The 13,608-nt window shown below is 39.6% G+C and overlaps 1 protein-coding gene across 1 annotated transcript in view; it reads left to right on the plus strand.

Moving 5' to 3' along the window:
• Nucleotides 1-13,608, plus strand: part of RFTN1 (raftlin, lipid raft linker 1) — an 89,006-nt gene that overhangs the window by 17,857 nt on the left and 57,541 nt on the right. The window contains exon 4 of the mRNA XM_043507128.1: nucleotides 8,510-8,618. Coding sequence (XP_043363063.1) covers nucleotides 8,510-8,618 — 109 coding nt within the window. The remainder of the gene's footprint in view (nucleotides 1-8,509; nucleotides 8,619-13,608) is intronic.

A 13,608-nucleotide genomic window follows, 5' to 3' on the forward strand; every position in this document is an offset into this window, starting at 1 on the left:
CCAAACTCCTTAGGAGAGGTTGAGGGACATATGGTGCCCCCTGCAACACAGTCCCAAGGAGAAGAAACCCAGGCACTGTTGGAGGTTTGGGAGAATCTGAGACTCAGAGGGATCAGGAGATAAAGGGAGTAACCTTGATCTTCTGCCAGATACAAAGGGGGAGAATAGGGGGAGTAATTCCCCATGGTGCCCTGGTGTGAAGACTTGTGGGCAGAGATGGAGCTATGGGGGATTGCTCCACTGACAAAGTGTGATTTATATGGGTGGAGAATGTGCAGACCCCACAAGGCAACCCAGATGATCACCCCAAGGACAGAGAGAGACTCTCACAGGATGACACCTCCAATAAGGGTGGGAGAACATGAAAAGAACACTTACTGTCATGTAAGGGAGTGAGGTGTGTGAGAAAGCTCTGGGCAACAGCAGCTTGAGCCAATACTCTGGTCACTGCAGGTCCAATTAAACACTGGCAGGAAGGAAGTTGGGACAGGGGGAAGCAGACAGAGAGAGGGAGAGATTACTCTTCCCGGCTTGTCTCAGGAGCTGAAGGCTCCCTAAGACTGAAGGAGTAAGGCTGTACGGTGTACAAGGGTGGTGGGTATTACCAGCATAAAGGTCTCTGAGCGGTTTGTGGACTTGAGCAGAGGCAGGAGCGAATGGTTCCTCTGCCACAATACCCATTTCAAATGAATAATGAAATAGGGCTAAATTCTCCTTCTGGATGTATACGAGACAGAAGCATTCATAGCAGATAGTGGGAGCCACATGCATCTAATGGAAGGTTTTTGCCCTTAAAATGTTAACTTTGTTATAAAGAATACTAGAAAGACAACATCAAAATTTGCGTTGCATTATGGACATTATTAATGATGATGATGCATAAACAAATATAAGCATGTTAGTTCTTTAGAAGCAATGGGGGAGATGGCAGGATATCACATTGATGAAGGACTCGATGGAGCTCTCATTAAAGTTAGTGGAAAAACTGTTTTGACTTTAATTTTTATCTAACTACTTCTATATCCTTGTTAATGTAGTACCCTGAGTGTTCACACACATTAATGAACTGGTGGGAGTTGGATTGGGATTCAAATGGAAAAGGACAAATTTAGTAGGGTAACAAACTATATTTTAAGCTTCTCAAAAGGTATTGCAAAAAACTGTAGGTTTTTTTTAAACCTCTCTAATTAAAAGTAGTTGACAGTGATCTAAGTAGTGATTTTTTTTCATATCTTGTTTTAATAATGACTTTGACAGAGACGAATTCTGAGAATTTGGATCTTCAGAAGAGAGATTTCTCAGTTAAACAAGATGTGCAAGGGGCAATGTGTGAATCCAGGCTCTGCAAGAGGGGATTTCTTTTATATAGGGGGCGGGGAGGCAAATATAAGGTTTAGCTTAGAGTCTGCTGATTCACACTTGAGAAAAGTTAATTCACACTGATTTACACTTGAAGAAAGTACTCTGTGATGGGCATGTGACAGTAGTGTACTAGACGGTGAAAGCTTATCACAGTATGTTTCTCTGGCAAATGGAAAGTAGAGAATCAGTTCATTTCCAATAAATAGAAGGCTCTGGCTAACCAGAATAAGAATAATCAGTTAGATCTGTGAATGGCACAGAGGGAACAAAAGCTTAAATGGAGATTATTAGTGGTCCATTTGTGGGAACCAACTATTCCTCATTGGTATGTTATTTTCTGCCTCTTTCTTTAATATTTCATCTCAGATCTTTTGTTTAGGTGTTCAGCACATTATTAGATCTGAGACTCTACTGCAGTTGTGGCAAACCTACCCCTAACATAGCAATCCCAACACTGGCCTTTGAATGAGCTCCATAGTGCTGGGTTGCTTTAGTTTTTCCTCCCTTTTTTGCTCTCCCAGCTGCCTTTGATATGACACTCCTGTCTTGTGTGCTGTAGTTTCAAACTTCAATGTCAATTAAGATGTTTTCATTTCCCACCCTGAGTAGTATGTGCCAAAAAGAAAGCCACATTCTCATCTGTTAAGAGAGATCTATATCCCAGGCTCATGGATAATTTGCTTAGAATAGTGCTCATGTGTTTATGCGTACTCTCTTTACAGTATTAGAGTGAGGTAGCTAGAAATAAATTGGATCCTGGCAAGGTCTTTTTTGCCATATTGCTGATAAAGATTTATCCTTATGCAGGTTTCAGCTCTACTCATTAAAATAATAATTAAGGAAAGAATTTCAGTGCAGGTTTAGAATCAGTGGTTTTATTATTTGGGGGTAAATTTTCAAAGCTGAGCACTGGGTTTATCTCAGAAACTTTATACACATTCTCCTTTTCTTTTAAAATAATGAAATCTGCTGTACAGTGACACACTTGATGAGATCATGCTGCTTTGGAATGAGGGGAAATAAGAAGAACAAAACACAAATATTCACAATTTGGACACTACAAATTTTACTTACCTGCCAAGGAATCTGACAGAGAGGTCAAGGTGACTCATCAAAATAGCATAGCTTTAAATAAAAAAGAGTTGTACCTATTGTATGACTTGTGATTTATTAAAAAACGACGACAAAATAGCACCAGACTGATCCAGCTAACAGTACTTTGCTTGGTATAATCAAGGTCCTGGATGCCCAATGGCAAGCTAGACCTAAAGTCGGTGACAAGGTCTATGGAATCTGTAGCAGACTTGAAATTTTGCTCTATCTTCATTTTAAAATGGAGGATTTCATGATTCACATGTGCACATGAATAATGCAATCAGTACAGTAGTCCCTCTGTTGTTTATTTGATGGTGTCCATACACTTTCAGTTTTCAATATACACTAGATATTTGTGTTCATAATAGGAATATATTGCATACATGGTTGGGGATGGGGAAACAAAATTTAGACAGCTAGGTACGGGAGATTTGAAGCTTTTCACATTTGGAGAGGTATGGAAGGCAATATGAGGTTGTGGGAAAAACACATTAGTTAGATGTTCTCCTATATGACTAGCAGTGAAATATTTAATAACGCTGACGCCTTGGTTTCATATTTGATGAGAACGGAGTAGTTCACACCTCTTGTTTCAGGCTGTCTATATACTGAAGAAGATTTACACTCAGTTTACATTTTTAAGGTTATTTTCATAAACTATGAAAGCTAGAAACAAAAAATTTAATGAGAATTTGGATTCTAGAATGCGATTCTGCTGCAAGAATAGAAAACCTGGTGAATTCCGCAGTCATGGAATTATGGTATATGTGGAACCTTGGGTAAATCCTTCAGATTATTGGCTGCTTAAAATCTTCAATTCATTTCAGTTACCTAACTAACCCCTAAACCAGTCCTGTGAGTTAAGTATGTATAATCCTGTCACAGGTTCACCTGAACCAGTGGAGCATCTCACAATGCAAGCTCCTTTTAATTTTGCAGAACTCAATGGATATGGAACGGAAGGTGGCCATCTGGGCTTTAAATTCTACAGTGTGGAACCTGGCCAGACCTGATTTTTTTTAATTAAAATAGGGGAAATTCTTCCTCCCCTGTCCAATCATCACCCAGAACTGCCCTTGGGAAGAAGCAACCAGCTGTTTTTAGCTTTCCTGATGGGCCCCAATTGGCTTCAGTCTTCTGTGTCTCTTCTAGCTGCTGGAGGACCAATTCTTATTAGTTATACTAGCAGTTGATCCTGCGTGAACTCTTTAGACAGCTTTTGCAGGTGTAAACTTCCTGCTCTTCTCTCCCAAAAGGACACCTTATTTGGGCAAGGAGTAATCAGATACCTGAGTCACCTCATTACGAGTCCCCATTTTACAGATGGGTAAGTTGAGGGCAGAGAGATTCATAGATTCCAAGCCAGAAGGGATCATTGTGGTTATCTAGTCTGATCTCTTGCATAACACAGGCCATAAAACTTCACCAAAATAATTCCTAGAGCATATCTTTTAGAAAACATCCAATCTTACTTTAAAAATTGCCAGTGATAAGAGAATCCACCTTGACCCTTGGTAAATTGTTCCAGTGGTTCATTACCCTCACAGTCAAAAATGTATCCTAATTTCCTGTCTGAATTTGTCTAGCTTCAACTTCCAGCCTTTATCTTTTAGACTTAAAAGTCCATTGTCAAATATTTGTTCCCCAGGTAGGTACTTATAGACTGATCAAGTCACCTCTCAACCTTCTCTTTGTTAAGATACATGGATTGAGCTCCTTGACTGTATCACTATCAGGCATGTTTTCTAATCCATTAATCATTCTTGTGGCTCTTCTCTGAACCCTATTCAATTTATCAACATCCTTCTTGAATTTTGGGTGTCAGCTTGTCTGGAGTGACTCTCGAACATGGGTACCAAACTCAGGGCAGACTGCCACAAATCAGGGCACAAACCCCAAATTGGTTATATTGTCTATAATTAGATTTCCTCAACCAAGCCTCAAGTGAACTCCTTAAGCACTATAACAGCTTTAACTTGGAGTCACAGACAGTCCCCTTGGGCACTCCAGTCTACCTTGCTACCCAGGCAAGCCTGCCTTTATGATAGATGGTCCTTTACAACAAAAATCACAATAATATTGAGGTTATTCTAAGTCCAAAAAGACCAGTTACTTACTCCAGGCCAATTGTACCTCAGATCTCAAACCAAAGACAACATTTATAGCCAATCCTGTAATAAACTAACTAAAGACTTATTAACTAGGAAAAAAAGTCAGTTATTAACAAGTTTGTTTACATTTACAGGAGATAATGCTGCTCTCCTCTTATTTACAATGTCCCCAGAAAGTGAACAGGTATTTGCATGTCTATTTTGTAGACAGCATTGCAAGGTATTTACGTGCCAGATATGCTAAACATTTGTATGCCCCTTCATGCTTTGGCCACCATTCCAGAGGACATGCTTCCATGCAGATGATGCTCATTAAAATAACGTGTTAATTAAATTTGTGACTTAACTCCTTGGTGGAGAATTGTATGTACCTGGCACTATTTTACCTGCATCCTGCCATATATTTCATGTTCTAGCAGTCTCAGATGATGTCCCAGCACATGTTAATTTTAATAACACTTTCACTGCAGATTTGACAAAATGCAAAGAAGGTACCAATGTGAGATTTCTAAGGATAGCTATAGCACTTGACCCAATGTTTAAGAATCTGAAGTGTCATCCAAAATCTGAGAGGGATGAGGTGCGGATCATGCTTTCAGAAGTCTTAAAAGAGCAACACTCTGATGCAAAAAGTGCAGAACTCGAACTACCAAAAAGAAAATCAACCTTCTGCTGGTGGTATCTGATTCAGATAATGAAAATGAACATGCATCAGTCCGCAATACTTTGGCTTGTTATCAAGTAGAACTCATCATCAGTATGGATGTATGTCCCCTGGAATGGTGGTTGAAGCATGAAGGGGCATATGAATCTTTAGTGCATCTGGCACATAAATATCTTGCATTGCCAGCTACAATAGTGCCATGAGAATGCCTGTTCTCACTTTCAGGTGACATTGTAAATAAGAAGTGGGCAACATTATCGCCTGCAAATGTAAACAAACATTTTTTTTGAGTGATTGGCTGAACAAGAAGTATGACTGAGTGGACTTACAGGCTATAAAAGTTTACATTGTTTTATTTTTAATGCAGTTTTTTGTACATAATTCTACATTTGTAAGTTCAACTTTCATGATAAAGCGATTGCACTACAATACTTGTACTTGCAGGTGAATTGAAAAATGCTACTTTTGTTTTTTTTACCGTGCAAATACTAGTAATAAAAAATAAATATAAAGTGAGCACTCTGCATTCTGTATTCTGTATTGTAATTGAAATCAATATATTTGAAAATGTAGAAAACATGCAAAAATATTTAAATAAATGGTATTCTATATTAACAGTGTGATTAATCGCAATTAATTTTTTTTAATCACTTGACAGCCCTACTAAACAGTAATAAGTCATCAGGACCAGATGGTGTTCACTCAAGAGTTCGGAAGGAACTCAAATTTGAAATTGCAGAACTGCTAACTGTCGTCTGTACCCTATCATTTAAATCAGGTTCTGTACCAAATTACTGGAAGATAGCTAATGTGACGCCAATTTTTAAAAAGGGCTCCAGAGATGATCTCGACAATTACAGGCTGGTAAGCCTGACTTCAGTACCGGGCAAACTGGTTGAAACTATAGTAAAGAACAAAATTGTCAGACATGTAGATGAACATAATTTGTTGGGGAAGGGTCAACACGGTTTTTGTAAAGGGAAATCATGTCTCACCTATCTACTAGAATTCTTTGAGGGGGTCAGGAAGCATGTGGACAAGAGGGATCCAGTGGATATGGTGTACTTAGATTTTCAGAAAGTCTTTGTCACGGTGGCTCACCAAAGGCTCTTAAGCAAAGTAAACTGTCATGGGATAAGAGGGAATATCCTCTCATGGATTGGTAACTGGTTAAAAGATAGGAAACTAAGGGTAGGAATAAATGGTCAGAGTTCAGAATGGAGAGAGGTAAATAGTGGAGTCCCCCAGGGGTCTGTACTGGGATCAGTCCTATTCAACATATTCATAAGTGATCTGGAAAAAGGGGTAAACAGTGAGGTGGCAAAATTTGCAGATGATACAAAAATTCTCAAGATAGCTAAGTCCCAAACAGACTGTGAAGAGCTACCAAAGGATCTCACAAAACTGGGTGACAAAATGGCAGATGAAATTCAATGTTGATAAATGAAAAGTAATGCACATTGGAAAACATAATCCCAAGTATTCATCTAAAATGATGGGATCTAAATTAGCTGTTACCACTCAAGAAAGAGATCTTGGCGTCATATCCACTCAATGTGCAGTGGCAGTCAAAAGAGCTAACGGAACGTTGGGAATCATTAAGAAGGGGATAGATAATAAGACAGAAAATATCATATGGCCTCTATATAAATCCATGATACCCCCACATCTTGAATACTGCATGAGGATGTGGTTGCCCCATTTCAAAAAAGATATAATGGACTTGGAAAAGGTTCAAAAAATGGCAACGAAAATGATTAGGGTTATGGAATGGCTTCCATATGAGGAGAGATTAATAAGACTGTGACTCTTCAGCTTGGAAAAGAGATGACTAAGAGGGGATATGATAGAGGTCTATAAAATCATGATTAGTGTGGAAAAAGTAAATAAGGAAGTGTTGTTTACTCCTTCTCATAACAGGAGAATTACTGGGTCACCAAATGAAATTAATAGGCAGCAGGTTTAAAGTAAACAAAAGGAAGTATTTTTTCACATGACGCACAGTCAACCTGTGGAACTCCTTGCCAGAGAATGTGAAGGCCAAGACTATAACGGGATTAAAAAAAAGAACTAGATAAGTTCATGGAGGATAGGACCATCAATGGCTATCAGCCAGGATGGGCAGGGATGGTGTCCCTAGCCTCTGTTTGCCAGAAACTGGGAATGGGCGATAGGGGATGGATCACTTGACGATTACCTCTTCTGTTCATTTCCTCTGGCATCTGGCATTGGCCACTGTCGGAAGACAGGATACTGGGCTAGCTGGACCTTTGGTCTGACCCACTATGGCCGTTCTTATGTTCTTACTGATCTAAATAACACAGTGGGAGTAAGAGTTGCAAAACTGGGGTCTCTGTGTCTGTGTTTAACCATCTGTAAAACTGAGATATTAGTAACTACTTCAGAATGCTATTATGAGATTTATTTGATGTTTGTAAAATGCTTTAAGATTCATGGATGAAAAGTTTTATGTATTATTTATTTATTATGTTGTCGGGCTGGAAAATATTTCTTACCTATCCAGATTGACTCCATGATTTGCTCAGAAAATGACACATTTTATATTTATTTCCTTATTCTGTAAAGTCAACCACGGTTCTTGTTTTTTAAAATGTGGAAAGCCCTGGGTTATTTGATTTTTTGTTTGTGACACATTAATAAACTCTTGACTCTTCCTAAAAGGAGGCAAAATCTGGTTCTTGGAGCCAGATAGGCGATGATGGAAGGGATTTCCCTACTTTAATTTACAAAGAAATCACTGCCCACAAAACACTCTCTCCTTTTAGCTCTGTCCCTCTATTAGATCTCTGTGATGCCTGGCTCTCTCACTTTTATATCTGTAGAGAAGGGGGAGCCCATCTGTCATACTGGTAAAGCAGGCCTATTATGCTTGTCTGTGTGGGGTCAGATCCACTGTCAATCCATCGGGGTGGAACCTGTACCGTTCACAGTCCAAGAGACATATGCATACTTCTTCTTCCCTAATTTCATTCTGAAGACCCTAGCTGGGGCATGATACCTTGGGCAGATGAAGGGATTAGGCAGCCACTTAGGCATAACCTAGCTATCATTTGGGGATAGCTTCCCTCCTTAGGTAATACATAGCTCTCTGAAGCTCGGGTTCGCCTGAGCTATGAAGCTGTGTTGGGTTCTGTGTAACCTGTGCTGGGACTGCATAATAGTTCTGCATGGAACCAAACTTTATTAAGAGCAAGTAGCTAAGGATTTTTGGGGATCTAATTTTAAAAGCTCTACTTGTGTTTTTCTGTCTCTTCAGATCTGTGAAAAGTGATGTTCACGGTGAAGGACACACACTGGAGATAGAACTATGCTCCTCCTTGGACCAACTCTCAGACAAAAAAAAGATACCAGATTTTATTGAGAAAGTAAGTATAAGGAAAACAACTTGAAAAGGACACAACATGCCTAATGACTGCTGTTAGTTGTGTCCGTCAGGGGAAATAGTCACTGCAAGTTCATCTTTCCTCCTCCTCCTCCCCCCCCACATTCTGTATATTTCAAAGATTAACAAGGCTTCAGTAGAGTTTGCTACTCTTTTATGATTCCAATATCTGGACATCATCTTCTCGAGCAGTTATAGTGACCGGTGAAACAAGTCATTGACCATTCTGTTATGAGAAAATGACTTGTGTACCACAGGGTGAGTGATCTTAAGTAGATGTTAATTAACTTGTTTTACTACTGTACAATATATCCCTGCACTGTAATTGACTGTTGTGCACAGTCTCAGCTAAAATAATATCTATTTCCACTTTGGTGCCAATTGTTCGGAATTATTTGAGTTTACTACTGGGATAATACTGTAGATAAAGAGGCTCATTATTTCCCAGAGTTGTCCTTGCATAAAATTATTTTAAGCGAGATGTGTTCTAATTTTTTCAGTTGCGCTCCCCCCTTACCAGTAACGGAATCTGTCTGTGCCTTTCCCCCTTTACTGCACAGCCAAGGCTTCCTCAGCAGCTGAGCTTGGCTGAAGGCAGAGCTGGGGATGGGGGAGGAGCTGGGACTAGAGTCAGAGCTGGTCTGCAGGTGGAGAGAGAATGAGGGCAGAACCAGGCTGGGGGCCATGAGGAGCTGAGGCTGGGGTTGGAGCTGGTTTGGAGGCAGAGAGGAAATTAGGGTGAGGGTGGGGCTGGGCCTGGAGGACTGGGGGCTGAATGGGGTTGAGGGAGGAGTGAGGCTGGTGGCGGAGCTGGGGTTGGAAGCATGGGGCTTCCTCCCCACTCCCTGTGGAGGCTGCCTGCCTCCCCCGAATGTTTCTCCATGCCCCCCAGGGGATGTGCCCCACACTTTGGGGACTGTTGTTTTAAGATATATTTCATCATCAAGTAAAGTTAGATAGATCAATCAAACCCTTTGCCACTCAGAAAAGTACTGGTTTCCACAAACTGTGATTCGTGCTGTGGGATTTAAAGAGAATACTCTTAATTGTTATTTGTTGCTTTTTTCCTACTACTTGTTATAGCATATAATTTAATTAATTTGTAAATTGATCAGATTAAATCCAGTTTAGTGAACACCATGTCATTGTTCATGATTCAGATTATACGTCCTCTGTTTTGGGTCTTGAAATAAATTATTAAAAAGTAATGACAAAATATTTATATTTTAATTGTGGTGAGTAGTTGGGAAAGCTAAATATTAGCCCCATATCCTCTGAAGTCCAAATCTAACAGGAGTGATTTCTAGGATGTGTCTAACATTCTGAAAGAGTAAACCCAAGAGAGGGTGACTGTTCATCTTGTAATATAGGTATGGTTATAAATTTTAGATATGGGCTCAAACCAAAATCTAAACACACTTTATATTGGGAAAGTTTGGATTTTAATCTGAATGTTGTGGGTTGGATGTGCTGAATTTTTTCAGAAGTAGTTTCAGTTATTTTAGTCACACTTACGTAAACCTGAAGTAATTTAACGGTGAATCTGTCTCAGTATGTTTAAATTTGTTCTTCAGTTCTATGAGCTTGGCTACACAGAAGCCTGATATGCTGTAACCTGCTACCACTTGTAGTAATATGTCAATGCACACAATTCCAGTAAAGGAGTGTGGCTAACATGAAAGCAAAATGATGGTCAAGAGCCACACACCTATGCATGCACACATACGCCACAAATAAAAAAGTTTCGAGTCTCTAGAATCAGAGACCTTTCTGTTGCTTGAATTCACTTCATTATTGGGTTATACAAATACATTTTGGAAAGATAATCATTTACATTTTGATATATAAAGTGTATATTTAGCGTTGTGTATGTCATTCATTTTTGGAGATTATTTGATATAATAGAATTTGAAGTTCTTTGAAAACATTGTCAGGTGCATGTCTCACCATCTGTATCTGATTAAAAATAATGTGAAAATCTCAACACTTTCATGTATGACTAGTCCAGGAGGAGGGGAGAAAAATTACTTGTTTGAGAGTAGGAATTAATTGTCATATTAACTCATTGAACAACAAAAATGTCCATTGCTTTTCAGGATGAAAAAAATAGATTTTTAAAACCAAATCAATTTAAAAAAACCCAATAAGTTCTCATTCAAAGGAATCAGGATAAAAAAATGTAAGCAATTGATGGTGGGGTTTGTGACTGGTCCCCTCTGGAGTGCCACCTGGAACTGGGGTACAGATGAACTCTTTGTTTTACCAATCTGGGTTCCCTCTCACACTGTGACATTGTAACAAGCTTGCAAAGCCCTCCAAACTTGCGCTCACACTAACATCCACCTCTAAGGGCAATGTCCAGCTGTGTTCATGAATGCTCTGGCCAGCCACTGCATGACCCAACAATAGAGAATCTACAGCAAAAATACCCCCAGCTCCCCAGCCTAGAACCCTGGAGCTGTACCGTCCTACCCTGGTCAAAATTTGACCAGTATGAATTTATTATCCAATCTGCCCCTCCCTCGATGTGAAGAGGATGATGCACAAGCCCTTGTTAAATGAGCTGATATTTTTCCCTGAACACTTCACTCAAAAACAAACTGGTTAAGATAAAACAAGTTTATTAACTACAGAAAGATAGATTTTAAGTGATTATAAGTAACAGCAAACAGATCAAAGTAGATTACCATAAGAAATAAAACAAAACAACAATCTAAACCTAATGTACTAGTTAGAATTTAAATCAGTTAGTACAAGCAGGTTAGTTTTTGCATACACAGGCAGACTTGCTTGCTTCCTTCCTTCCTTCCAGGGACCAGCACTTCCCCCTCACCCCCACCCCTGGTTCAGTCTTTTTTCCTCCAGTACTTTCAGGTGTTGTGTTGTAGGCAGAGTGAGGTCCAGTCATGATGTCACTTCCCCCTTTTATATCTTAGTCCAACTTGCTGGAAAGCTTTTTTTCTGTGACCTGGGTCAAACAGTTCCCATTGTGTAGTGTTATCTCTGAGAGGTTTCTATTGTACACAGTTCCTGGGGTAATCTTTATGCTTGTGCATATATCCTCAACAAGCCATCAACATTGTTTGACCTTTTTATTGTTGTACCTGAAAGGCTGCTTGTAGGTGTTCTCAACCTCACATGTTTCAGTAGCACATACATAGCCAAACTTCATAACTTCACATACAATGATAGCACATACAATCTAATGAGATATTAATGTCTAGCAGATCAAGACTTTTAGAATGATACCTCACAAGGCATACTTTGTATAAAACATTGCAAAATTATATGACAGTGGTGAATATGGGGATGCCAGGGTGGCACAGGGTTGTTGGTTGTTTTAAAAAGAGAGCACCACCATTAATCTCCCCAAAGCATGAAACACAATACAAGCTATTTAATTTGTGATTATTGAATATTCAGATCCTCAGATCCATGTGGATTCCTACTACCTTTTGACTTACCAGTGACTTTTCTTGGAGTGGAGATTTTTTTCCAGTAACTTAATTATCTGTATGAGTTTTATTATGCAATGCTGAACAAGGGTGATTAACATTGACTCTGAGCAAAGGAACATCTTTGATAGTGTCTGTCCTCAGTTGACTCTCTGCTTCACCCCAGACACTAGCCATCACATTGCACACAACTGGATTATTTGTTCCTGGAAAATGCAGGGGAAATTCTGCTTGGTATAGCCATAGGTCTTGAACAAACATTGGCAGTTATAAAAAGGAAAAAAAGTTTGGATTAAAGAAAAACAGGATATTTCACTTGAAAGACACTGAGACATGATGTGAGCATGTGTTCTCTTTACTTGAAAACAAAACAAGAAGCCCAAGAAAATCTTTCAATCACATCTGTATTCTAGGTGTAACTCATGTTAGGAATCTTCTACAATGGGACCTCCCTCTAGCCTCCCACTTTTATTCTGACCTCCCATAAATGATCTGCCCTGGCTAGATGCATGAAAGAAGTGTTATGGAGACAAGTGTAGAAGGAAATGTTATGGAGCTTTGTGGAGACAGAGGTGTAGGGAAGGGGAAACTGAACTGATGTCTGTAGGAAGGAGATAGTAATTTTCAAAATGTGTCAATATGTGAATACCAAACTTTGCAAAATAGATATGCTGCTCTCAGGACTTTTGCTTTACACATCAATCTGCAATTCTCTTCTGTAGGAGTTCTGTAAGAGACATAGAGGATTCATACATTCCCAATAGATTCTGGATAGGAGTGAGGCATTCAGGTTAAAAAGCAGTTGCTAGTTGTGATTCATTTTCTGCTCTTTGGTTGTAAAAAATTACTGATACGCATCATTTTGCACCTTTGTCTCCTAGCCAAATAATGTTCTATTCTGTAGAAAACTTTGTTTGATCCCACTGCGGAGGTTGGACAGCCTGCTTCTCTCTCCCCCTCACCTCCTCTGAACTCAGTATTCTTCACTGTTCCAGTTGTGATTGGCCTGGGGAAGGCCAAAAACCACAATCTGAAACCCAGTGGTGGGCATTGTCTTTGGATCTCTCCAATCACACCTAAGTCTTACTCCATTGCTCTGTCCACTTTTGCTGAAGTGACCTTAAGATGCGTCTTATTGTATTTAATGGTCTTCAGCAGAATGAGCACCATATACAACCTGATCATGGCTGGTTTCAGAGTAGCAGCCGTGTTAGTCTGTATTCGCAAAAAGAAAAGGAGTACTTGTGGCACCTTAGAGACTAACAAATTTATTAGAGCATAAGCTTTCGTGAGCTACAGCATCCGATGAAATGCTCACGAAAGCTTATGCTCTAATAAATTTGTTAGTCTCTAAGGTGCCACAAGTACTCCTTTTCTTTTTGATCATGGCTGTAACTCATGACCTAAACTCACTGTGTATCACTGATATCTTGCTGGATGACTCTGGTGGACCTGTACTAACAGCTGGTGCCAAGTGGTAACTTTGTGATGCCTGACTCTAGGGGGGACAAGGAAGGA

Source organism: Dermochelys coriacea, chromosome 2 (assembly GCF_009764565.3).
Source record: "Dermochelys coriacea isolate rDerCor1 chromosome 2, rDerCor1.pri.v4, whole genome shotgun sequence".
In the NCBI taxonomy this organism is placed as follows: domain Eukaryota; kingdom Metazoa; phylum Chordata; order Testudines; family Dermochelyidae; genus Dermochelys; species Dermochelys coriacea.